Here is a 24,970-nt window from a genome sequence, read left to right as displayed (position 1 = left end):
GCATTTCTGATAAGGGAGACTCAACTTGTAAAAGTAACAACTTTCCCACAGTGTCACAATATAATTCTTTGATCACTGTGCAAAGTGTTTTAAATGGCCTGTGTGTCATAAAATGACAGTCTCGGTTCTTTGGAAGAGGGAACAGCCATTATTACATGAATTAATTGTCCATGTAAATGCCATTTGAGTGTACAGTCGTCCCTCCATTTCCCCCCCGTGAAAATGAAAATTCACAGATATTCAAGCACCATTTCAACCCTCCCTGCTTGTTAGTCTGTGAAGGACTGAGACTGCGGACTCAAAGTCCATGAAAATGGAGGAATCACTATATATATTTTGGGCATATATTTTTCATGTAGGTACAGGGTTGGACAACTCATCCATTCTGAGGCACCCTCATCAGGGGGCCATATTGCCCCTCTGGAAGACCTTGTAGGGCATCACCCCTACTGCATCCCCCAGAAAAAGGGTTGCCTTTTGTTTCCCCCAACTCCCTTGGGCCATCTCAGTCAATTTTGCTGTGATGGTGGCCTTCCTGGCCCATTTTGGCTCCAAGAGTGGCTTTTTATTTTTCCAACAGGAGGGGACCCAGGGGGTTGGAGAAGGACAGCTTGGGAGAAAACAATTATGGATTTATATAAAGAATTAGGGCCCACATGACTTTAGGGCCCATATGTGTCCCACAGGATGCACTTTCCCCAACCCTATTGTATTATATGTTCAAAGTCCATGCTTACAGGAAAGCAGGGAGGGTACTTAGGGGCTCAACAGGCCTCCCCTTTCCTAACCAGATTGGGGGCGCGGCAACCTTTTTGCACCCTTGATGCAATGCGATGGCAGGGACTATATGGTGCTATGTCGGCGCTGCTTCATCTGGATGCAGCAGCGCCAGAGGTGTGCCATGCTGTGTGGAGCGGTGTGCGGCGTCAGGGTGCCCTGGGAGGCAGAGTCAGGCATGTGTCATGAGGACGCTACAGCCTGATTCTGCCCCCATACCAGCCTTTCAGTCTGGTCTGTAAAGGGCTATAGTCTTCTGTTTTGTATTCTTGTTATAGCTAGGTTGTGCTATTGATGTATGATTATCCCCAGTGAGAGAGGTTTTTTTTCTTCAGTCCTGTTTTTCTTCATGTCATAATTCTGTATTTTTACACACTGAAGGATGACAAACTCAATTCTCCTTTCTTTTCTGTTCCATGGGAAGGCAAAGTTTCATTCCTGGAGAACAGAAGAGAAGGTGGCCATTTTGGAATATTCTTGACATAGTTTATTTCAGCCCTGTTTTGTTATTTCTGTAGAACAGAAATCGCTTGATGCCACACATAGCTCTTCCTGGGTGTACCCCGCAGAGGCACTGATGATAAATATTTCTACAATTGTTAATTTTGTATGCTGGAATTGTCAAGTGAAACCTCTTATTAACAGTCCCCTGCTATTCCTCATACATCCTGCACAGCATTATCTCTGTGCTGTCAGTTATGAATTCCAATTTGCACCACTTTATACAAACAGCATCCTCTGCTGCAGTACATTTCCCAGCCTATCTCATAAACTTCTCTTCTTTCAACATTAGAAACTGGGTATTTGTATGCTAAAATCTGTGGCACTTGAACTCCCTATCCCATATGCCAGTTTTATCATGAATCCATTCCCCTATTGAGGTACCCTGTCCAACAATCTCCAGGTTTTTAATGTGTACACCTTGCAGTAAGGCAGTGAGACAAGATGTACTGTCCATGACCACCTGCCCAACTGTCTCCCAGAGTTGAGCTGCTGGAAATGGTCTTGGAGGTGGTGATGATCTTCTCCAAACTTACACTCGTTATGTAAAGCACTGTGTAAATTTACAGCGCTGTACAAATAAACTTTAGTAGTAGTAGTAGTAGTAGTAGTAATAGTAATAATAATAATAATTGTCTTGGGGGATTTAGCATTCATGCTGAGGCATCCTCACCAGGTAAGCTCAGGATTTCACGGCAACCATGGGCCTGTTTCAGTGTTACACACTTAGCAGACCACACTCTTCATCTGGTTTTTGCTGATCAGGAAGATGGTGATCTGTGGGTGGGGGTTTGAAAGAACCCCATTGTCATGGACAGATTATTACCTGATAGAGTTTAGATTTGCTAACAGTGGTGGATCCATTATAATGGTCTGACCCCCAGAGAATAATAGCTTCAGAATGATTCCTGAATGCCCTGGAGGATTTTTCAGCTGCTAGAGTTGGTGATTCTGTTGATGCCCTGGCTGATCTGTGAAATAGGGAGATGACCTAAGCAATTGACACAGATTCCCAAGCATCTTTTACTTGGGTGAAGAGCATGGGATTCTTGGTTTTCTGAGGAGCTCAGTACAGTGAAGCACTAGGGTAAATGACTAGAATAATGGTGGAGAAAGATGTGGGATGAATCCAATTGAACACAAGTTAAAGCCCATTTTAAAACCTACTCTGCAGCAGTGAGGGCAGCAAAGAAATTATCCTTTCTGCTTCTGTTACTTCATCTCAATCTTGTCTAGTGCCATTGTTCCAGGTAGTTAAAGAGCTATTCCGTCCTAGATCTCAGACTGCTAAGGAGAAGCCCTCAGAAAAGCACTGTGACAAATTTGCTAAACATTTTACAGAGAAGATCACTCAGATTCATTCTGACTTGGACTCCACATTGAAGGTAGAAGCTGGAAAGGTAACTGAGGCATGTACTTTTCTGGTTTTGATGTATGAGTTTCAATTTGTTCAATATGATGATGTGGCTGAGTTGCTTGGAGAGGTGAGGCCAAACACTTTGTCCCTTTGTCCCATGTCTATCTTGGCTAATTAACACTGCCAGGAAGGACTGGCCAGTTGGATGGTGCCTTACTTGCCTCCCAATTAGATTGCTGCAATGTGCTCTGCATGGAGCTGCCATTGAAAAATCTTTGGAAACTACATCTTGTGCAAATTGTGGCAGCCAGACTGGTGTCAGGTGTGCATTTCAGAGACCATATAATACTGGTCTTGCAAGCACTACACTACTTTCTAATTTACTTCCAAGATCAATTCAAAGTGCTAATTTTGACCTACAAATCCCTAAATGGCTTAGGAGGAAGAGAGAAGGCCATCTTCTCTCACATGAGCTTTGCAGAAATTTGAGGTCTTCAGCGGCAGCCCTGTTGTGTGTTCCAACTTTGGAAACAGGATGGAAGCAACATTTCCATGCAATTTCTCCTGCCTACTGATTTGTGCCCAAACTTGCTATCTTTGCTCTAGGCTAGAGATTTTCAGCCTCCTTATCAGAAATGTCTTATTTGTGTCATTGTCTTACTTCATCCGTGTTTATCGTAGTTACTTAATGTCTTTTTGAGTTTATCATGATGTATGTTTAAAGTTTTATCTTGCCTAATGTCACAAGGTATGGGTGGACTATATCTGTATAGCTTGTGTGTGTGTGTGTGTGTGTGTGTGTGTGTGTGTGTGTGTAGTATTAAAATATACAGAATGCAACTTACATCTCTTTGAATTGTGATACACAGAAATTTGAATCCCACACTCTGGATTCACGTAGCATTTCCCTTAGCAAGGGTGGATTTGTATGGCACTCCATTTGTTATTGAACTGCAGCTCCCGGCATTTTTCACCATTGGGTATGCTGGCTTAGGACTGCTGGGAACTGCAGTGCAGAAACATCTGGAGGGCTGCCTAATTCCCATCCCTGTTGTTAATGAAAAGGCAAATACACAAAATTTGTAACATTTAGGATGCATCTAACATTTTCCATATCTTTTTGCCATGTGGGTGACACTCTCAGAGGATCTTTCAGCGACAAAGACATTGACATCATAGCTAATCTTTGTTAGTACTGCACAGAAGGAGGCAATGATGAACTCCCTCTTGAAAATCTTTCACAACAAAAAACCTATAATGAGACAATCCAAAGTGAGGCAAGAGTGAGGGACAGGATGCATACAATGTGCTAATAGGGAGGGCAGAGGGCAATTACAAGTAGCACTGTGGCTAAATGTCAGAACTGGAATCAAACCAAAAGATGGGCTCAGAAGTGAAAGAAAAGTCCAAAGCTCCACAACAACACATAGGAACATGCAATGTGAAAAGCATGAATCAAGGGAAGCTAATGTCTTGCCAAAGGCAAGGAGATTCTTTTCTGTGATTTGGAAGCAATACAAAACACCCATTGTGGTTGCAAAATCCTTGTGATTTATTTTACACTCAGTAAGCTATATAGATGAATATAAATAAATCATACCAAGCAAATACTGCCATTCAGCTGCTGGGAGCCTTCTAAAAATAGCAGCAGAGTGGCCCTCTTCTATAGCCACCCAGGAACACAGCACCTCAGGCCTGAAGGTCAATGCTGAAGCTCCTGCTTATGTTGATATCTTGGGTGTTTTTATAGATTTCTCCATGATCAAACCTGCCTTAGATCATACCCCTTTAAGGCCATCAATCAGGTTGTTATTTTCACAGGTGTTAGCCATGAACCCAACACTATTTCAAGGTCAATGATTACCTTCCTTAACCTGTTCTCGCTGCATGTTATGTCTCCATCTAGGTGAGCTGATATCTCTTCTAAGCATTTAGCCCTTTGCCTTCCCAGCTACATGTTATCTTTCAGCAACATTTAGATTGACAGATATACAAGATACATGATTTAGCAGGATTGCAGCAAGGTTTTGCTCAAAAAGAAGTGAAAAGAGGCCCCATTCTGGTATCATGGAGGAGAACAGTGACAGGTCACTACACCTCTTTGATACAATATGTCTTCCGTAGGTTTACCATACAGCTAGGCATAGTAAAATAAGAAATGGAACATATACAGTGGAGCCTCCGCATACGCGGTCTTTTTATAGGCGGCTTTGAGCATAGGCGTTCAAAGCTGCCGGCGCGCGCAGGGCGGAAGGGGCGGCGCGTCCCATTCAATTGAATGGGCGCGCGCACCCGTTGCGCCTCGCGCGCCGCTGCGCCGCCGCGCACGAGCCCCATTGGAAACAATGGGGCTCGAGCATAGGCGGATTTTTTTATATGTGGAGGGATCCGGAACGGATCCCCCGCGTATAATAAGGTTCCACAGTATATATATTTCAGTACTTGGGGTGAGTGACAGGAATAAGACATTTTGACTCAGATAATTACACAGGGCTTTGCTCAGGAAATGAAAAGATAAAAAGAAATGGAGTGCAGTGCCATTAATAGTGAGGGGACATGTAGCAAAAAGCAGTCTGATTGAATCATGTCAGTAAGACTTAAGGAAAAACCCATCAATATAAACATAATCCACAGAGGCAAAACAAGAAACTGAAAGATTCTATGCTGGGCTCAAGGAATAGCAATAGCACTTACATTTCTGTACCACTTTGTAGTGCTGAGCATTCTTTAAGCAGTTTACACTGTATTAGCCAATTGGCCCCAACAAGCTGGGTACTCATTTTACTGACCTATGAAAAAAGGATGGAAGGCTGAGTCAGCCTTGGAGCCCTGTAGGATCGAACTCACAATGTTTTGGCTGCAATGCTGGCATTTAACCACTGTGCCACCAGGGCTCAGGAAAAATTGATCACACTCCAAAACAGGACTTCTTTGCTTTCATGGGAAATTAATGCAATGGTCCTGTGGTTACTGCAAACCTTTTCATGAAAAATCAGATAAACTATGTAATTGGAAGCAGAAGATGGAAAAGCTCTATTCTTGTGGTAAAAGCAAGACTGTAGCACAGACCATGAATTACTAATATCAAAAATTAGAGTAAAGTTAAAGAAGAGCACTAAACCAGCCATTATGCTAAAATACAACCTGAAGAACATCCCCAAGGAATTTAAAGATAATGTGAAAAATACATTTGCACTATTAAGTTTAATTGATCAAGAACCATATGAACAATGGACTAAAGCCAGGGACATTGTCAAGGAGGAATGTAGAAAGATGCTGTCTGTAGCCAAAAAGAAAGAGAAGCATCAACAGATGACAGATGAAACTCTTCAAATAGTAAAGGACAAATGAGAGGCAAAAGTTAAAGGTTATAGAAATAGAACCAGAACGCTGAATGCAACTGTTCAGTGACTAATGCTCAGGGATAAAGGGAACTACAGTACTATAATAATCAATGCAGAGAGATATAGATTGATAACAAAAAAGGAAGAACTAGGAACCTCTTCCAGATTAACTGAGAAATCAAAGGGAAATTTAAACCAAGGGCAGGAATGTTCTATGACCAGCAGGGTAACACAATACACAACTAAGATGAAATAAAAAGATGATGGAAATAATCCATGGAAAGCCATACGAAAGAGATGAAAGATTCATTTGATGAAGAACCATACAAATATCAATCTCAAATTTTAGAAAATGAAGTAAAAGCTGCATTCAGAATACTTGGGAGGCATAAATGACCAGGAACAGATGGCTTACCAGTAGAATTGCTTCACCGTACAGAAACAGAATCAATAATACTTAATAATACTTATTTATTTATACCCTGCTTTTTTCAGCCAAGGTTATCAAAGCGGCTTAGAATCAACTCTAGTTCTAAATCTGTCAACAACTATGGAAAACAAAGCAATGGCCCACAGATTGGAAACACTAAGTAGCCATTCCTATCCTCCCAAAACAATACACAAAAGTTTGCAGTAACCACAGGACCATTGCATTAATTTCCATACAAACAAAGTCATGCTCAAAATTCTACAGCAAAGACTTATATCATATATGGAGCTAGTAATGCCAGATGTGCAAGCAGGATTCAGGAAAGGCAAGGGCACTACAGATTACATTGCAAACATATATTGAATGATGGACCACACCAAAGAATTCCAAAAGAAAACCATCCTTTTATAGACGGTTGCAAAGCCTTTGATTGTATAAATCAAGAAAGGTATGGATTAAACAAATGGGTACACCACAACATTTGTTTGTCCTGATGCATAACCCGTATTTAGGACAAAAGGCTACTGTTAGAACAGAATATAGAGAAACAGAATGGTTTCTATTAGGAAAGGAAGTCAGGGAAAGCTGCATAATCTTACCTGTTAAACCTCTGTGCCTAAAATATCATAAACAGAGCAGAACTAGACTCAAAAGGTGTAAGAAGGAATGCCAACAATTTTAAGATACGCAGATGACACCATATTGCTAGCTGAAAATACCAAAGGCCTGGAACAATTACCAAAGAAAGTCAAGGAAGAAAGTGCCAAGGCAGGTTTACTGCTGAACATTAAGAAAACAAAAATAATGACCCTGGATAAGTTACATAACCTTAAGGCAGACAATGAAGAAATTGAAATAAAGTTTTTTCTGTACCTTGGCTCAATCATTGAGCAGCATGGAGATTGCAGCCAAAAAAACTAGAAGACTAGGAGTTGGAAGGGCAACTATGAAGGAATTAGGAAAGGTCCTGAAGTGTAAATTTCCCATTTCTATGTATGTTTGTGAGAGCTTGATAGTGAAGAAAGCTGATAGAAAGAAAATCAGCTCACTTGAGACGTGGTGTTGCAGAAGAGTTCTGTGAATACCGTGGACTTCTAATAAGACAAACAAATGGGTCCTAGAACAAATCAAGCCTGAACTCTTCCTAGAAGTCAAAATGACCAAATTGAGGCTGTCATACTTGGCCATATCATGGGAGGGCACGACTCACTAGAAAAGACAATAGTGCTTGGTAAGGCAGAAGGCAGTAGGAAAAACGGAAATTCTCATTCCAGATGGATAGACTCAGCCAAAGAAGCCATGGCCCTTATTTTGCAAGACCTCAGCAGGGCTGTTATTGATAGGATGTCCTAGAGATGTTTCATTCATAGGGCCATCATAGGGCCGTTAACATGGAGATGGCTTGCTCGCATGCGCGCGTGCGCGCACCCACACCCACACGACACAGGCCTCTTGCCATGGAGGTGGATGATAACTTAAAAGGAACTCAAAGCACATTAGGGAAGTCATAATAACAGAAAACACAGGGACATGTGAGTCTCCTATTACTAATGCAAACCCACCAGCCTGTATAGTCGAGTACAGTATTTGCAATTTCTAAGGTCTCAAATATAGATCTTATTATCTGATTTCCTATTTTAACTAGAGGTGCTGGAAAATGAACATTGAACAATACACTCTGATCATGAGCTCTGACCTCTTGGCAGTCCCAATTGTTGCAGCAGTTAGCTGTGAATCTCTTTCACCTTTCCTAAACTTTAATCTGAGTATAAAATACAATCTGCTGTCTCTCTCGGTCAGCGTTACCAGACAAAGCATCAGGCTTACACTTTGGCGTCTGGGAATGACGACCCACTGGGAAGCTACAATCTGTGCTGTTGTCTGTAAGCGTCCCATTCTTGTTATTGTACATCTATTCCCATAACCTTCTCTTGGAACTAGAGATTTTGACTGACAGCAGCTAAAACCCCCAGACACGCACATTATCATTACAGGAAGCTTCCTAACGGCATGGCGCTTGACAAGATTGATGTTCATTCTGTTTTCCTTGCAAGTCAGGCTAGCAAATGACAGCTTTGACAGACCAAAGTAGGAAAAGTTTTTTTAAAAAAAGTTTACCCAGGAGGGAAAGAATGATATCAAAGTGACAAAGCAATCTTGCTGGGAACAGTTGGTCACTGCATTTAGAACAAAAATTCTAAAGCACTGATTCTTAACTACTGGAACAAGGACTTTGGGCTCCATTGTGCTGATTCCCAAGGCAGCAAGATAATACTATTGAAAGAAGTTTTGATTTAGCAGTCCTGGGCATTCCACACTCTTGAACTTCTCCCTCCTCAGCTTAAGTAGTGTGTGTGCAGATATATATATCTTCCCAGACTGACCTCCCATTAAACAGAGAATCCTGTCTGCTCACGTTTGATCTCTCCATCTGCCTACTTTTTAATTGTCTTAAATATATTTTAACCTTGATGTTGTAATGTATGGCTTTATTATTATGTTGGTGGAGGGTTGGGGATTGTTTAATTTATTATTATTTTGTATTATGTATTTATCTCTTTTACTGTACCCTGTCTTGGTCCGCAGGGAGAGGTGGGCTAAACATTATTACTGTATTATTATTATTATATCTTTTCTTGACACTCACAAAATAGCCACAGTTCCATAATAGGAGCAGGAACTGTATATTTTTTTTCTCATTTTCCCTGATTATGATGTAAGCTCAGAGCCTGCTTTGAAACCCAAACTATCAGCCACAACAGAAGCCACAGGAGACCATCAGTTGTGCCTTTTAATAGCATTAGCCCTTCATATCCATGGATTCTTTATCCACAAATTCAACCATCCGTGGTTTGAAAATATTCCAAAAAGACACCAATTTCAAAAGGCAAAACTTGATTTTGCCATTTTATATAAGGGACAACATTTTACTGTGCCCTTCTATATACTGAGACTTGAGCATCCACAGATGTTGGTATCCATGAAGTTCCTGGAACGAAACCAAGGGGCCACTGTATGTATAATAGAGGCAGTGGAGATTAGTAGTTAGAGCAACCTTTGTCAACCTTTTTAACCTGGAGGAACTATTACAGTACTTTTTATGCCCCAGGGAATCCTTGCATAAAAATTATCACATCGACAGCTGAGCTACCTCACATTTAGGTGCCTTCGACTGAGGTAATTGCGAGAATTCTGCTCTTCAATGAAATTTTCTTTTAATTCTCAAATTGGTCGAACTACAGAGTGAGATACTGAAAATTGTTCACACCTAGAACTCTTCTATTTGTTATGTTCACATTTTCTTGGCAACTTAGGCCCTATACAGACCGGCAGAAAGCGCTGGCCTGTGGACTGAGTCAAGGTGCAGCATCCTGATGCTGGACACGCTAACTCCTGCCCATGGCACCGTTTTGGCGTGCTCCAGCCCACATGGCGCGCGCCATCATGATGCACCTCCAGTGCTGCATCCACATCTGCCACAGCTATGACACCCTTGGATTCCCTCAGTTGTTCTTTTTCTGGCCACCTTTAGTGTGGATTTCCTCTCATGGGAGTCTCTGGGAGAGACATTGACCCCTGTAAATAGGTTACAGGTCCTCTCAATTCCATTTAAACATCAAATAATAATCTTTTTAAAAAAAACATTGTTTTAGCTCCTTGTTTTAGGTTCTTGTTCTTTTGGCAGCCCATGTGGGCCATAGAGGTTCCCAGAGGCAGAAAATGGCCACTAGACTCAGTGCAGTTGTCCATATGAGGGCTATACAAAGTTCACACACACACACACACACACACAGTTCTTTAAAATTCTCAAATAGGCAGCTTTGCCGTGGACTCAGGTTCCCAGCTTCCCACATTACAGATGTTGCTGCTTCGTTTTATATTTCTGCACTTTCCTCTGTATATCTCACTTCCTTCTAAGTCTTATCACAGAATACCTGCTCTAGCCTGTGCCCTATTCATATAGACACGGAGAGACATAAACACACAGACACACGTACACACTCCAACATAGACATTCTCTGTTATGGTTGCAAATAAAAGCTTTGATCATTGCTTTTATTTGATTTTGCAACCGCTTACATTGGTGATGTTTCTTGGCAGAAAAAAAAGTATTTAAATTTAATAAAAATAAAATATTTTTACATCCTGAGTTACAGTAATTAAGGGGCTGGAAAGTGATGCAGGATGATCCCTGCCCCTGTTTCTTTAGAAAATGGTCTGTTCTTTTTTGCAAGACTGGGTTTAAGAGTAATCTCTGCTAATGAAAAGTGGGGAAGATAAAAAACAATATCCCTTCTTTGTGTGTGAACAAACTGACAAAGCAAACCCAAGAACTTTTTAAAATAAAGAATTAAGTAGAATTATATTGTGTTTTCTTGCTGTGTTGTTAGTCCTTGTCTGTTAATGAGCAATCGGGGTTTTCATCTCCTACATAAACTTTTAAAACTTTGTTACCAAGCATGTCTTAATGAGTAAAGTGTTTATCAGTACATGAGGTATTTGAAGAGCACGCAAGGAAGATTTTACAGGGGTAATTAAAATGCTTTATCCCTCTCATGGCTGTCATAATATCTTATTAGATTTGCCTGAAAACTGGAACATATTGTTTGCGAAATGTACGCACTGGCAGACCTAATGAGGCGACCCCGTGGACTGCAGATTTAGCTGGTCTTGCATTGCATTTACTAAACTGAACCAGCTAAGCTGTTTAGAATTATAGTTAATGGAGTGTGTTGTAAAGAAGGAGAAGGAGAAGCCAGGTTGGCAAAATGTCTTGGTAGTGGTGCAAGGGAAGAATCACAGGAATGTAGAAAGCTGCATTATACTGAATCAGACCATTGGTTCATGTAGTTTAATATCATCTAATATCAGTCTGTCTAGTTTAGTATCATCTATATTGGCAGCATGCAGCCCTCCAAATGCTGTTAGACCATGGCCCTGCTCATTCATTACCGCTGGATGTGCTGGAGGGCTGGTGGAGGTCAGTCAACATCTGGAAAGCTACATGTTGGCCACCACTGACTACCTCCAGGGTTTCTGATTTCCCATTCTTCACTTTCCTATGACCGAACTGTTTTTCAAGGGCAGCCATGTTGTTCTAGTACCAATCTACCCTGAGCAATGAGCCATTTTAGCCCATGGGCGTTCTCCTAGCCATAATTAGAAAGGGAGTAGTTTCCTGGCAAGCCAAGCAGAATTCAGTTCACCAGCTGTGCTTGGCAACTCCACCATTGCTCAGCCTGTTAATGCTTTCTAATGAGGCAGCAAACTTTTAAAAATTACCTGTTTTGGTTTTTGTTTTGTATCAGTGAGTACTGCCTGAAGATTTTTATTATATTTCTTCTCAGACAAACAAAAATCCCTTTCAGTTGCGTGCATCTTTCACAAGATGGAAACATCACTGTTAAACTGTTTGCTTGCTCTATGCTTGCATTCTACAGATATATTCTAGTAGCAGCAGCAATAGTAATAGTGGTAGAGGTCTTCAAGTCACCTGTTGTTTTGTGGTGACACTATGAATTTCTGATTTTTTGTAATGCAATAAATATTCAAGAAGTGGTTTTTCATTGCCTTCTCTGAATATGGCCTTTAATACTTTGAATTCCCTCGTGATTTCCCTTCCAGGTATTAACCAAGCAGAATATCACATTACACTATTATAGTGCTGTTATTCCACTTAAACTACTACCTCCTGTGGAATTTTGGGATTTGTAGTTTAGGAGGGACATTTAGAATTCTCAGCCAGAGGGCTCTTAGGTCTCACTAAGTTACAATCCCCAGAATTCCACAAGAGGTAGTCATAGCAGTTAAAGTGGAATAATAGTGCTATAACAGTGTATTGTGCTATTGACACAAGTCTGATCCTGCTTAGCTTCTGAACTGCAACAGGATCGGATGCCTTCAGGGTACAATCGGCTCTCCGTGTCCACAGATTCTTTATCCATGGATTCAAGCATTCAAATATATATATATATATATATATATAAATTCCAAAAAACCAAAACTTGATTTTGCCATTTTAAGGAACACCATTTTACTATGCCATTGTATTTAATGGGACTTGAGCATCCATGGATTTTGGTATCCACAAGGGGGCCTGGGGGAAAAAAAACTCTGTGGATAGCAACGGCCCACTGTATTTGTATCCTAGAATACACCAATAGTGAGGTAGTCATACTCTAGGCTTTTGTAACTTATGTTACAAAAAATTGTGTGGCTCTCTAGATATTGTTGGAACTGCAACTCCTAAAATTAACATTGCTGTTAGCTATGCTGGTTAAAGATGCTGGGAATTACAGTTTCACAAAGTCTGGGACACTGCATGATTCCCACCTCTGGCTTAGCAGAACTCCAGGAAATGCAGAAATAGTTAGATTTTTTTTAAAACAAAAATATTTAGATGTCTGGTTTTTTAAAGTAATGACACACAAACAGCTGAATAAGATTGTCCATTCTGTGTGGCCAACAGTCATTGAGCACCTGCTGGCAGAAGAAAGAAAATTGGGAATTGGATGGAGTCTCATGGGGAAGAGTGGGACTATTTTATTTCAGGTTGTATCTGTTTCCCAAGTAAAGATTAAATGCCAAATTTTTACTTGAATTACAGCAGGGTGACATTCTCAGTGTGGATGTATTCAGTCATTTTGCTGTACCAGTGTGGATACATACAATCCTACAATAGGACGTCAGATCTAAGAATCTGGCTGGGGGGTGTTGGTTAAAAAAGTAACTTTTCCAAGTGCTATGATACACCTTCCACTGTATGTCTGCACCTGAATTGCAGTCAACTCCTACTTGATATTTGCTGCGTGGTGTAGTGCTTTGGGTGTTGGACTACAACTCTGGAGACCGGCATTCAATTTCCACTCAGCCATGAAACCCACTGAGTGACCTTGGGCAAGTCAAATGCTCTCAGCTTCTGGGGAAGGCAATGGCAAACCTCCTCTGAACAAATCTTGTCAAGAAGCCCCCATGATAGGTTCACCTTGGAGTCAGAAACGACTTGAAGGCACACAGCACGCACGCACACATTCATGAATGTTTTTTAAACTATTGTACTCTTTGTGTTACACATTACTTTTTGTTACTTTGGGCAGTAAACTAATTTATAACAGAATGCCATATAACTAGTCAAATGTCCTTTAAAAACAATGACAAAACATTGCTTGTTTTATAAGTAAACTTCATCTGCACTTGTTACTTTGCTTTTGGCATTTAACTTCATCATGTCCTCAGTGCCCCTTCTCCCGAAGTGGGCAAAATCATTACCTATTATGGGTAAGTGACCTAGTTGTACCTCATTATTTCAGTGCTCTGGGAAGGAGACATTCCACCATTGAGAGCAGGTAATTGGATACCAGCCACTCTGGGGGATATCACAGAAGTAATTCTGTTCAAGTTTTAATTGCTTATAACTCTAGGTCATGGCAATGTAATATCAGAGATTATAAAGAGCCCTGGAGGTGCAGTGGTTAAATGCTGGTACTGCAGCCAACATGTTGTGAGTTTGATCTCAGGCAGGGCTCCAGGGTCCACTTAGCCTTCCATTCTTTCGTAGGTTGGTAAAATGAGTACCCAGCTTGCTGGAGGAAATTGGCTAACACATTGTAAAATGCTTAGAGCAGTGATGCCTAAAGTGGGCGGTACACTTACCCCCGGGGGCGGTGGAAGGATCCAGGGTGGGCAGTGATGTAGAAAGGGGGCAATAGGGACCCTTCAGTCAAATACTGGTGTACAGGAAAGACAAGGGGAATCAGCAGTCTTCAGGACCATGGTGGGGAGGAAGATTACGTTAAAATTCTTTTCAGGGTCCCCAACAAACGACCACACAGCCTCGCTGATTTTGTACGGTGGTGTCTCCTGCTCTTTGGCTGCCCGTATGAGTTCACTCCTTTACCAGCATCTTTCGCTAGAGCAGCAACTGGGAAATGTGTGAGGCTTGGGCACAGGGCATCGTTTCTGTGACTGAGAGTGGCTCTCCTACAGGAGAGGCAGGATAAAAATAAAATTTTATTTATTTATTTATTTATTTATTTTGGGACACACTTGAGCAATGAGAGCACATGGTGGTGGGGTAGAAGTGATGGCAATAGGGAACTTTCAGATTTCGGATCTTGCTTAAGCTTTGTAATCTTTGCTGAGTCTTGGCTAGCAGGTTGGAGTTGCACTGCTGCTCCTGCTTTCTGTCATCAGACAGGCCGAGAGGAGGGGTAGTAGAAGAAACAATTTTTTTGTGGGAGAGTGGACACGAAGCTGTGTAGGGAAGACATGTCTCTGGGGAAGGAGTATCAGTGCTCGATTCTTGGAAAGAGTCCTTTATCTTGGAGCAGCCCCTGTAGTTAAAATCTCTCCCTTTCTGATCGACACCAGTCTCTAGTTCAGAGCCTAAGGCCTCTGTAAACCCCCTACGCACACCCCGATGAAGGATTGAGAGTCCTTCTTCTCTGGAGAGAAGCAGCTGCCTGAGCAACAACCAAGAGGCCTTTGCTGCAAGGCTGGCATGGGTGAGAGGGCTTTTTGGTTCAGTTGCTGATCCCAGGATGACAGAGTGCAAAGGAAGCAGCAACTGAGCAGCCAGACAAATAGCTACTAAGAAGCTTCTCACCTGCAAAGCTGGCACAAACAAGAAGCTTCTTGATTGCTGTGTAGCCAGCTGTTTGGTTGCTGCTCCCAAGATGGCTTGGTGCAAAGGGAGCAGCAACTAAGACTGGTTGTTTTGAATTTGCAATAGAATAAAGGTTTTCCCTTGACAAGATTGTCTAGTCATATCTGACTAGGTGGTGGTCCTCATCTCAGTTACTAAGCCAAGGGAGCCAGTATTGTTAGAGGTGATTCCGTGGTCACATGGCCAGCATGACTTCATGGAAAACAGCAGACCTAATATCAAAAAATATGCACTGGGGGGAGGTTAGGGTTGCTGCGCAAAAAGAAAGGGGTCGATAGCCTGAAAAAGTTTGGGGACCACTGGTTTAGAGAGTGCTTAGTTCACTATGAAGCGGTATAGAAATGTAAAGTGCTGTTGCTATTATACAAATAACAAACAGCAAAGTTAAAATATAGAATTTCCAACTCCATTTCTAATACTATAGTGGGCCCTTGGTATCCACTGGGATTTGGTTCCAGAATCCCCCCTGGATACCAAAATCTATGGATGCTGAAATCTCATTATATTCAGTGGCATAGTAAAGCGGTGTCTCTTATATAAAATGGCAAAATCAAGCTTTGCTTTTTTTTTTTGAGGGGGGGGATGGTTGAATATTTTCAAGCACTGGATGGTTCAATCTGTGAATGTAGGCTCCACAGTTACGGAGGGCCAATTGTATCATTTTACCAGTAAGGATTAAAATGTACAAAATAAAATACAAAAATATAAAATAAAACCTTAGGAACAGTAAGACTTCTGACTTTTGGGAATACCTTAAAATGGTGAGCTTGTGCTAGTGCCATTAAGAAATTTGCAACTCTTCTAGTGATATTAGAATCTTTATTTAAAAGCAAATATTCTATTTTTTAAATTAATTGAATCAGTAACAATTCAAAGTTACATTTGGTTACTATTGAACCATTAGTTAACTTTTTGCCGACAATGCATAAGCTAAACTGTCTGTTCATGTAGCATGAAAACATTGCCTGGAAATCCCCAGGCCCTAATTCATCATCATTACTGACATCAATTTGTCCTAGCCATAAAGCTCTCACAGTATCCCAATATAACAAAAGTGAAAATGAAATGCATTCATAATGTGCCCTAACAATGCAGGAAGAAATATATATGGAATCACAGTTTTCATTGACAAAGTTTATGTCATTGGGCACATAATACACTGAACCTGATTTATTTCTGTGTTTACTCATTTATAGCCACAAATTCAAAAGGACTACTGAATGGATGGAAAGCACAAGCAGCAGCTCTCTTTCTTTATGATGTTATCATCACAAATACCTAAAAGAGATTTTATTATAGAAGATTGACCTCTGTCTGCAGTTATTTTCCAAAACGGGATAAAAAGTCATGTCTAATTCATGGGGCCCTGTTTAGTTGAGCCCATATATCTTTTTTCCTTTTGACAGTGTTAAGAAGAAGGGTGACTTTTGAGGATATTCACAGTTAACCCACCGAACCCTTTCTCAAGCTCTTATATCATGATATAGAGGATATCTCAAAAGAAAAGAAAAGGAATAAAACACTTGTCCCCAGTGGAATTAATTTTTCTTAGGTAGTGAAACAATAAAGTTGTGATATGTGAAACTAGTAGTTTGCTGGATGAGAGATGGAATATAAATGTACCCAGTTAATAAATTCATATGAATTTGGTACTATTTTTATTAACTCTTATTATGTTAAATTCTAATATATGAAGTTTTTACCATAAAGATGACTATACAATAGTATGATAATATTGTATAATCATTGCAAAGATAGAAAAATGAAAAGTTGTTACAATATTTGAGAGGTAATACAGTTAATAATTATATTCACTATCAGATAAATATCAGCATGCTGTAGTGGTCTGAGTGTTGGACCAGGATTCTGGGAGACCAGAGTTTGAATCCCCACTCAACCATGGAAACCCACTGTGTAACCATGGGCAAGTCACACTCTCTCAGCCTAAGAGGAAGACAATGGCAAGCCTCCTCTGAATAAATCTATCCAAGAAACCCCAACAGAGCTGCCATGAGTCAGAATCAACTGGAAAGCACATAACAAGAACAATAAAAGCAAAAAATCAGGATCCATTTATGCAGTAAATAAAAATAAATAAAATATAAATGGATTATCATTGTGTGCTCCAACCTGGACAATGATCCTAGATCAAGTAGGTCAAGTGTACTTTCACCTTGTTTCAATAGTTGTCAAGCCCCTGGGTGGGGGATGATGATGCTTTCCAGTGGGGGCAGAGAGGAAGCTCAGAGAAGGAAGAAGTGGTTAATCTTGGCTCCAAATGGAAAGAAATGAAGGTACTTTCCCTTTGGGAAGGACACCTTCATTTCTTTCTCCTTCAGAGCTCAGAGCAGTCACTTCTACCTTCTCTGAATTATCCCCCACACTCTGACAGACAAACAGCCATAGTAACCTCACCAAGATCTTGACAGATGCTTGGAGGGGAAAGGTTTTGGATGGGGTGCAAATGACTAGAGAATCATGCCTTACATTGCATCCAGAAAGAAATACTTTGGCCATATCATGAGAAAGCATGACTCATTAGAAAAGACCAATAATGCTAGGAAAGGCCCGTTACAGACGGGCTGAAAAGTACGCACAGAGTGCGTACTAGGGTTAAGAGGGGGCGGTGCTTCCGCACTGCCCTAACCCTAGTGCACGCTCTGTGCGCACAAAATGGTGGCGGCCGTTCCACACGGCCGCTGCCATCAATACGTAATGACCGTGCCGCCTCCAAATGAGGCGGCGCGGTTGTGATGTATTGGGGTCGCGGCAGGACGCCTAGGGCGCCCTTTCCGTGACCCTGGAAGGAGCTCCGTTTCGGAGCTCCTTCCTGGTTTGGTCCGCTGGGCGCAGCCTTTAGACAGCTGCGCCCAGTGGACCAAAGGAGAAAGGGGCCAAACAGCCCCTTTCTCCTTCTCCCCGCCGCCGCGGGGTGTCCTTGGGGCTTGAAGCCCCAGGGATGCCCCTTTCCAGGCTGCGGGGAAGGGGCCTTTTGCCGCTTCCCCGCAGCCCGGAAAGCAGCGGATCGGGGCTTCAGCGGCTGCCGCTCTGGCCGCTGAGGCCCTGATCCAGCAGGGAAAGGTGCGCCTACAGGCCGCCCCTAAGGGGCGGTCTGTAACGGGCCAAAGATAGAAAGCAGAAGAAAGTAAGGAAGGCCACATGCTAGACGGATAGAATCAGAGAAGTCATAGGCATGAATTTGAAGGACATGAGCAAATCAGTTTAGGATAGGGGGTCTTGGAGATATCTCATTCACAGGGTTGCCATAAGACTATGGACCTTATCACACATGGGGGGGGGGGGGTTTGCGGCTCAGATCCGCAGTCACTCCTGTTCTAGCAATGCAAAGTGTGATGTTTTTTCCACACCAGATCCAGAGTCACTCCACTCTAGCAATGCGGATTGAGGTTAAAATGTCATGTTTTTCCACACCTGGTTGCCTTTCTGTTGTCCTTCCAAAGTGAGGGGCAAGCGAAATCAGTTTGATTCCAAGCAAGTCACGTGATGCGGATTCAAGTAAAGGGGAGTGAGTGCACATTGTATTACCACACCAGAGCATACTTTGAGGGTTCAGCGATTCGAATCGGCACCCTTGGGCATGCTCAGTGGGGCTCTGGACGCTGTCCTCCTTCCCTGCCCCCTCCTTAGCTGTCATCCTTCATCGAGGTGAAGGAGGAGGAAGGGGATGATAGGATCGGTGGCAGGTTGGAGCAGATTGGGGTCTAGGAGCAGGCAGGGGATGATGGGATAGGTCGCTGGGGGTCCCTGGGACCAGGATCGGGATGCAGGAGCAGTCAGGGGATTATGGCATAGGTTGCTGGGGGTCCCTGGGGCCATGATCGGGATGCAGGAGCTGTCAGGGGATAATGGGATAGGTTGCTGGGGGTCCCTGGGGCCAGGATCGGGATGCAGGAGCAGTCAGGGGATGATGGGATAGCTCGCTGGGGGCCCCTGGGGCCAGGATCGGGATGCAGGAGCAGCCAGGGGATGATGGGATTGGTGGCAGGCTGAAGGAGGGGAGCAGATCGGGGTCTAGGAGAAGGCAGGGAATGATGGGATTGGTGGGAGGCTGAAGGAGGGGAGCAGATCGGGGTCTAGGAAGACACAGGGGATGATGGGATCAGCTGGTTGGCAGAGAGGAGGAGATGTCATGGAGCAGGACGCAGGGGCCAAGGGGGGTGGCATTGGAGTGCTTTTCCACACCAGAACAAATTGCAGTGCAATCGAAGGCAGCCTGGAAGCGAATTCTCTGGAGTCACTTTTCCCCCTGTTTTTACCAAAATGAGGGGTGACTTCAGAAACACTGCTGAAGCAATTCACAAGGGGCTCCCATAGAAATCAATGGCGTCTGATAAAACAGTCACTTTATGACATGAAACCGCATCATTGGAAGTGCAATCACTTTGGAAGTGAGCTGGAACTGAGCCACAACACCACCAAAAAGCTCCGTGTGATATACTTATATGTCGACTTAAGGGCAGCTAAGAACAAATAACAATCCACGGTTATACACGGGTACATTACTAGCAGGATAACACCCCTGGTGTTCTCCAGATGTGTTGTACTACAACTCGCATCAACTCAGCACATGCAAGATGAGATGATGGATGTATATCTGGACAATAGCAGGTTGGGAGAGGCTATGATAGTTTCTAACACACAAAGCTCAAATGAATGTGTACAATTTTCCTCGCTCTTCAAAATGATGCTGAGTTGGACTCTTTATGTGCATTTGCAGAAGGGAAGGAGTAAGCTAGGGTAGAAAGGAAGCATTCAGTTTGCCTGTTACAGTCTCAAAGCATGATATACTCATGAGGTGGTCCTCACATGACAATTTTTATGTATGTGATTTTCTTCTTTCATTAGATTCTGATAGCTTGTTTGGTGCTAACAGTTGGGTGCATGCAGAAAATGAGATCACTGCACAACTTAACACCAAAACTCTAGCCTCTTGGATTTTTATTTTATGTACAGTTGAACCAATATTTGATCGTATTCTATGCAATCTTATTGCAATAATGATTCCCCCCTCTGCCAAAAAATCCCCAGGCTACCTTCACAGTTCTTTTGAAATGGAAAATATTGCAGCAGCAGATTCAACTCAGAAGTCTTAATGGAGCATAAAAAACCTGAAAGGTCATGTTTTTGTAGCTTCAGAACACAGGATAATATGATTCAAAAACTGTAAAATTAATTAGCACAGTTCTCACTAATAAAATGGTGTCTTTTCCATTGAAGAGTCTACATTTTATTGCCTAATATATTAGATTTTTTTAAAAAAATTCTCCATCGGAAGAGGCATGTTAAGTGAAAAAGAAAAATGTAAATCCAGATGATTCTCAATCCCTACTGAATATGGGATAGGGGGTGTTCTGGGGATTGCAATTTGTTTTAGTTTTGACATTTTTTTTAAAAAAATGGTTTTCTGACAAAATAACCCAAAAATTGTGCCAAAAACTATAAAGGAGGGCTTTGGTTGATTGATTGATTGGTAGAAGTTTATAACCAATGTAAAAAAATGACCATAATGCAATAAAGCAAGGAACAAAGAAACAGAATATAAAACCAAGAGAAAATCAACAACAGAGAATAAAATATTTCAACATATATATCGAAATTAAAACCAGTGGTAGGATGAGAGGATGAAGACATAGACGCACTAAAGCCATTCTTAAAATGCCTGCAAAGATCTTCTAGAAACCTATAAGGTATGTACTAGGCCTCTTTGGGATACACTGCTAGTGGTATCACTAGGGTTGGTGTCACACCAGTGCATCTCGTGGTGTCACCCTCATGGCTGTGCTCCTTGCTAGCCAGAAGGGAGGCAGCCATCCTGGGAAGCACACAACTCCACAATACTCCTGCCCACTGCTGCCACTGCTTAGCTTCTCCATGTGCAAAAGTGTATGGCAGGCCTCAGAGAACACCCCCCCCCCCCTTGCAAAAAGGAAATCCCCATCACCATCACATTCTTGGCTTGCTGGGGTACTGCTACTTATGGGGTGCCACTTTGGTGACACATAGTTGGCTTGGCCAGGGCAAGGAGTGCATGGCAGATCTTCCTCTTCCTCCTCCCGAGCAAGAGCAGCTACAGTGGGAGCAGGCGAGACAACGATGGTGGAGGCCAGCCTTTATTTATTACTTTGTTAATAAATAATTAACAAAAAAAATTAGGCACCTGCCTTCCTTGGCTGTTAAAAATTAATGTGAGCTGGATTCAGGGTGTGGAACACTGCCTTGGATGGCTGTTAAGCCTGATGTTATACTTGAATGAAGGTAGCCGGATTTCTTACATGTTAAGAATTATATATCAAAATACTGCCCGCAGTCCCCCACCTATGTCTGCAGTTGTTTATCTTCAGCAACACTACAGTATCAGTTGTCCTGCCTGCATTGTATGGGCATGAAGGCTGCGCAGTAATAACAGAGTCTGAGATGGTTTTGGAAATTTAAGAAAATGATCTTTTAAAGAGATAAACAAATTTATGTCAGTGTGGAAGCAATGCTGAATTGTGATTAAAATACACAACAGGAAGTCTAGGACATTGACAGCTTATGGTCTGAACAGGAGTGGCACCCCCACCATTTTGTGTTGAGGCCTCCCTTGCTATTTTGGGATGAGCCCCTAACCCCATTTGGTGTGAGAACTGCCACTGAGAGATGAGGATCTGTTCAGGAAGAGGGAAAGAGAAAGAGGCCATTTCTAAGATAGACTCCCACTCTGCAAATCATGGTTTGTATGGGAATCATCATTGTACCAGCCTGTTTCTCTGATATTCACTATATTTGTTTTGTGGTATGTGTGCATGTATGTAGTTTTGTTACTCAAACAAGAGTCCTATTCGCTAATGGACTTCCACAATATTTAGTTAATTATATTTTAAAAGGCTCTTATTGTTCACTGAGTAATGATAATAGGAGAGACTCAGGTTTTCATAAACTTAACCTTACAACTGAATTGTCCATCTCTTTACCATTTTCAGTTTTCTAAATAATGGCAATATAAGAAATGTCTGTATTTTTACTTACTTTTCAGAGTTTGCAGGTCATATACAGTAATAGGAACCCTGTCTTGCTCAAACACAATTGATAGGCAAAAATTACTGGCTTGTATAACCCACTGGGTGTTCTTGGACAAGTCACACTCTCTCAGAGGATGGCAATGGCACCCCCCCCCCCAAACAAATCTTGCAAAAAAAAACCAAAACCCTCTGATAGGGTCACTTTAGGGTTGCCATAAGTCGGAAATGCCTTGAAGGCACACAACAACATCATTTATTATTATTTTTTTGAAATTGCCAGAGTTTGAAAGATGTAAAGATTAGGAGCCAAAGCCATAGCCAGGGGTGGGGACTTCTTAATGCAAAATGGAAAGGAACAAGTAATGCATTTGGATCACTTGTATGTGTTTTCCTACATTTTAAAGAAAATAAGAACCTCTTTTCAAAGAGGAAGGTGTATTAGTCTCTCCCTTTAAATAAAATAATAAGGAGGGAAGGAATCTAAACGGTATATTTAAAACTGACTAATTTATTTTAGCATGGCTTTTGTGGATGTCAGTCTTTTGCATGTATCAGTGGAATACAGCCTTCAATCCACTAAAGATTTTTTTTAAAACATCTCCTTTATTGCCAAAACTGTAGATACACACTAAATTTTCTAGTAAGACAGAATCCAACTAATTCCCTCTGCTGACAGAAAGCTTCTGTCAGTGGAGTGGACATAATGCATTCTTTGCCTCCTTCCTTGTTCTGTTGGCAGAGGCCTTCTGTCAACAGTACAGTCACCTCTGAAGATAACCCAAAGCTGATCTCCAATACTGTTATTGCGCAAAATGAATTAGGCATGGAATGGAAAACAAGGAAGGAACTGCAAGTAAAGTTTCATTTGCACTAAGTAATATTTTGTGCAAATCTCTCTCTCTCTCTCTCTCTCTCTCTTCTCTGCAGCAGTCAACAACTGGAGATTTGAGGACTCTGCGGAAAGGGTTATCCCCATACCACTCTGAGTCTCAGCTGACATCACTGCCGCAGTATCAGGATGCCATGCAAAATGTAAGATGCACACAGCTGTCTACGTGGTATAATTATCCTGGCGGGGTTTCTTAGAGAAGGAACCAGAGCTCAGCCCAAGAATGTACATTTCTAGAAGACTGAATGATTGATTCCAGTGCTCTGAAAATCTGGAACATTCTAGAGAAAACAAAGTTGCTCAGCTGACCGTTGAATTGTGTATCATTCTTTTTGTTGTGCATATAATGGCATGTATGGGAAAGCAGCACTGGCTATGAATGGATGCCATGTAATCTGCGAGCATCACGTGGTTGGATCTGACATCTCCCAAAATGTACTATTCTTAAATTAAGGTGACAGCCAATGAGGATCACAGCTTGAAATTTTAGTTTTAAAAGGGGATTAATTATTCTCTTTGTCTTTCTTTTTTAAAAATAAGCTAGTAACATTATTATTATGTAGTGAATGACAAGTTAAGTAATATTTTATTTATCCTCTACAAAAGAATGCAGTACACAATACAAAAAATATAAAAATGCTCCCAAATTCTCAGAGTACCCCCCCCCCCGGCAACATTCTAGGGGGCCGTTCAGACTACATTATAAACTGGTTTGCAAACTCGTTTAAAAGAGAGTCATTCACACTTGCGTCATTTTTTCCTGGCCCAAATTCTGGTGCAAATCCCCCTTAACCCTTTCTTTTAGAACTGGAGATTTCAGCACATCTTTTCAAAAGAACCGGTCTTTTTTACCATCAACCAATGGGAACTTGCTGTTGATTCAGTTTGGAGCACAGGAAGGGAGGGCTTAATGTGCGGGGGTGATCATGCCCACCCCTTTGCTTTCTCCCTGCCAGCCAAACCCATAGCCAGGGAGGGGGTTCTCCTGGGAAAATCATTAGATGATGTACTTAAAAAACAACAACAGCTTATACACATCTTTGCTATTGCATACCTGAAATAGACAACACCTTTTAATACTGGCGTCATCAGTATGACAAAGATGCGCATGATTTGCTTGACATTAAAAAAAACAACCTATCAGTAGGGCTGGGGATTAGGGGTCGTTTTTTCCTCTTTCCCAAGAAATAAAACCACAACAGACTCTGCTCCCAAGCTGGTGCAAACTAAAACTCTTGCATACATATTGCATTTATATCTGACATTTAAACCCATGATGTAGATGCACATAATTTGATTGACAGTTTAAAAAAAACGGAGAACAGTTGAAATTCGACTCCATTTTAAATTGATACAAATGGTAATGTGAACTTCAACAGGATTAAATTGCCATGGAGAGATTCGATCGGAGTAAATCTAGTGGGAACTTTGATTTGGTATTGCATCATCGAATTTCCACAGATCTGTTTGGCACAAAATCGCTGGTGTGAATGGGGCCTAGGACTAACATTTTTGTGGAGAGTAAAATATAATGACATTGCTTGTCAATTTTGCAACATAAAAAGTCAATAGGTGAAAAGTCAGTGTTGGGTGAGGATTGTTTCTGTGTAGTTGGTGAGTCTGTGTAATTCAAATGTTCACTGTTTTCTCAAGAATCTTAATTGAAATAAAATAGTTTGTTGTTGTATCTTAGATACCTCCTTTTTATTCCTGTGACATCTATAACTACTAGACACAATATATCCAGGGATAGCCATGCTTGGCCATACAGGAAAGTACAATAATATCCAAAAACCACAAAACAGCAATGCCTTTATTAGGCCACCAAAATGTACAAAATATATGTTGCAAGTTTTCAAAGCTCCTCTGGCTTCTTCATCAGGCAAAGTTTTTTAAAGTTCATGTTCTGGACTTTACAACTTTTTGTCTCCCAGAACCCACTTGGCCAGAAAGAGGAATGTCTGCCTTCTTATATCCCTTTATGT

General features: G+C 41.7%; 1 protein-coding gene across 3 annotated transcripts in view; it reads left to right on the top strand.

The window, feature by feature from the left end:
- Positions 1-24,970, top strand: part of CCDC85C (coiled-coil domain containing 85C) — a 248,370-nt gene that overhangs the window by 164,511 nt on the left and 58,889 nt on the right. For 2 of the 3 annotated variants that reach the window (XM_089522510.1, XM_089522509.1), the window contains exon 3: positions 23,024-23,128. The exons of the other annotated variant lie outside the window; for it this stretch is intronic. In XM_089522510.1, the coding sequence (XP_089378636.1) occupies positions 23,024-23,128 (105 nt within the window). The remainder of the gene's footprint in view (positions 1-23,023; positions 23,129-24,970) is intronic. 3 annotated transcript variants of the gene reach the window in all.

The sequence above is a fragment of the Sceloporus occidentalis genome, unplaced genomic scaffold (assembly GCF_023333645.1).
Source record: "Sceloporus occidentalis isolate IW3139 unplaced genomic scaffold, rSceOcc1.0.p SCAF_4, whole genome shotgun sequence".
Classification (NCBI taxonomy): Eukaryota; Metazoa; Chordata; class Lepidosauria; order Squamata; family Phrynosomatidae; genus Sceloporus; species Sceloporus occidentalis.
The sequence above is the reverse complement of the archived record's forward strand: the minus strand, read 5'-3'. Positions and strand labels throughout refer to the sequence as shown.